A 3,067-nucleotide genomic window follows, 5' to 3' on the forward strand; every position below is an offset into this window, starting at 1 on the left:
GGATTTGTGTGACTCTTAAATGAGCATGCAGTGCTTGGTGGGCACACTGCAACTGTCCCCTAAATGCTAGTGATTATTGTTATTATTTATCTTGCGCTCTTGCATAATAAATAACCCAGATAGGAATGAAAGTCTCCAAATCTCCATGGGTTTGTGGAGTGAGAACAGTTCCATTGGCAGGTCACGGGGCTGAGCCCTTCAAAGAGAAGAGTGACTCTTACATGATCCTCTAAATACTTCAAGTCCCGACATCCTCCCTCCCTAGGACTCCGCCTGAAACATCCACTAGCACCTCCCACGGCCAAACCCCACCATTACCATTTTCTGTAGGGCAAACAGCAGCCGCTCACTGAGCTCTTTGAATAATTTACTGGTTTCAAAGATGCTCTTTCTGTAGGAACCAACCTATCCACCTTTATTGAATAAACCGATGATGAAAAGAATATTTTCACCCAAATGCCCTTGCCCTTCCGTAATCACTTTTAAGTTTTAAAATCCTGTTACGTGCTTTAGATCAAAATAACTCAGTTTCTAGAAGCCACCAAGGTCACTGAAATGACAAATTATTGAAAATTTGGCTTGAGAACTTTCAATCTTCATATTTAGAAAAATTCAAAAATTTGCACGTCATCCCTGTGCAGTGGTATACTACCCTTTTTCATATAGTTTCAAATTTAGTCTGTGTCTTAACGAAGCGAACACTACAACTTTTTTAATGAACGTAAACTACGGTCGAACACGCATCGGGTTATGGCCTCTTTGTACAATTTGCTCTCATAAGATTATCTTAGTCATAAGGTCAAATTTTTACCCGAATCCCATAGCATGGTTCTCTCTCAGAGTTTGCCAGCTCAAAGGAGGCACTCACCTGTATGAGTCATATTCTTTCAACTTGCGTAATTTGTTGTAGATATAACTTTCAACGTAATTAATGGGATCCATGAAACGTGACAGCTTATTCTGAATAGAAATCTGTTCATTTTTTTGTTTGATATCTAAACCAATGGAATTCAAGGTACTTTTGATATCTGAAAACAAAGATACCTCAGTCATGCATTTTCAAACAGACAGGAAACAGACACTTAGTTTTGGACTCAATCTGAAAAACTTGAACCGCTTTTCGTTTTTCCCACATAATGTATGTGTTTAAAATATGAAAAGGTTCTGTGACAAACATGAATGTAGCCAAGACCACCAAAAGGCAATTACTTAACAAAACAGTAAGCTATGAGTGCTGATTTTAATGATATGGTACTGAAATCAAGCCAGAGTTTTCTTTTGCTTATTTCACTTAAAAAAAAAAAGAAGAAAGAAAGAAAGAAAGAAAAATCAGTTGATTAAAATGGACTGTGTACCTACCCTGGGCCGGGCACTTTTATCAGTATTGACTCGTTTACTCCACTGAGGTAGATATTCTTACTCCCATTTGACTAGCCGTGACCTTGAGGCTCACAGTGGTTAAATGCTTGCCCATATGTCTCCTTTTCAGAAAGCACTAGAAATGGGATTGAAACTCGGGTTTCTCTAACTCTAAAGTTAAAAGTCATCCATTAAGTGACTTTGGAAAAATAATTTTATAACATAATGAATTATTCCTCCATCTAAGAAATGGCATTCAGGAGCACAGTAATTCTCCAGGACCGAAGTGTTTGCACCAGCGACTCCGGGTGACATTTCTGTTCGATTTTTGTTGGCTCGTACAAATTGACGCGTGGTGAAGTACATACGTGTCTCTTACATGCAAAAAGCAACACTATTCCCAGGGGTCAGACTGATCCATGAATATTCATCCTGATCTTTCAGAGAGGAAATAAATTCTAGTTTTCTGGAAAGTGCATGCCTATCATGACAGGTCCTGGGATCAAAGCTACCCAGGGTGCAAGGGGGTCACCTGGCCCAACAGTGACACAAGGTCTGAAGTCGGCATTACCCACAGCGTGGTCCAAAATGGAACTACGTAGAAAGGAGGGACTCTTCCGCGGAGTGGGTCATTTTTGAGATATGAAATCTTGAGAGCTTACAAGAGGCGGCTGTTTTTACCCAGCGGCTCTATGCCCCCTCCAAATAGCTTATGTGCCGGAGGAGGTGACTCGAGGGGCCTGTGTTTTAAGTCTGGGATCTCTGGAAGTTTGAGACTCTCCCCCTCTCCTAGATACAGTTCCCTAAACTCGGAATCGGGCCCTTCTGCTTTTCAGGCTGTCCTGCCTTCCCACACAGCACGACTCCCCGGCGTCGCCAGCTCTGGGGACTCCATACGTGCCTGGCGCCTGGCGCCCTCTCCCAGCAAATACCTTCTTCAGGCTTCAGTTTAGATGCTGCTTCCTCCGGGAAGCCTTCCACGACCCCTGCCCCACCTCGATCCCCGGCACGAACCTCATCATGGCACCAGAGCGGGATAAATTGCATCTGTGTACACGCCCGGCCGAAGGGCAGGCAGGGGTTGTGACTTGTTCATCTCCCATCCCCAGAGCCCAGCAGAACCTGGCACACAGTAGGCACTCAAAGTACGTGTGCAGAGTAGGACCGAATGATCAAATCATGAGAGCTAAGTGTTTCTGTTCATTTTGGAAGAACATGAAAATAAGCAATAGTCTGGCTGACGGAGTGGCACTTGGCCAGACCTGGGAAAACTCTGGCTTGTGTTTAGGCAGTGACACGGTGTGCAGCGGGCCCCGCTCACGCAGACCGGACACCTCGCTTGGCTAGACTTACGGGGGAGGGCTGCACGTACCGGCAGAAGAGGTTCAGGAAGGGGAGACAGAGAAAGTAAACACAGAGATTAGTAAGCAGGAGGCTACCAGACATACCGCACGTGTTAGCCTTCAGACACTAGCATAGGGAAACATGGACTCTGTCTTTAATACCTTACTATTTTCCAGAAGAACCTTAAACAAAAGGGGACCCATAACACTTCTAAAGCATTATGTAGTAGGACAAAATACTTTTCACCCAAAGTCTTAATAGATCGAAAGATCCCTAATTAAGGGAAGAAAAGCAAATACCTCTGATACGATATTTTAAAACCACTTGGTCAATACAAAAAATAACTGAGATGATGATTTTTTTT

The 3,067-nt window shown here is 43.5% G+C and overlaps 1 protein-coding gene across 1 annotated transcript in view; it reads right to left on the bottom strand.

Annotated features, from left to right (window-relative positions):
- Nucleotides 1–3,067, bottom strand: part of PROM1 (prominin 1) — a 96,627-nt gene that overhangs the window by 20,471 nt on the left and 73,089 nt on the right. The window contains exon 11 of the mRNA XM_023533931.1: nt 868–1,028. Coding sequence (XP_023389699.1) covers nt 868–1,028 — 161 coding nt within the window. The remainder of the gene's footprint in view (nt 1–867; nt 1,029–3,067) is intronic.

This window comes from Pteropus vampyrus, unplaced genomic scaffold (genome assembly GCF_000151845.1).
Source record: "Pteropus vampyrus isolate Shadow unplaced genomic scaffold, Pvam_2.0 Scaffold5, whole genome shotgun sequence".
Taxonomy (NCBI): Eukaryota; Metazoa; Chordata; class Mammalia; order Chiroptera; family Pteropodidae; genus Pteropus; species Pteropus vampyrus.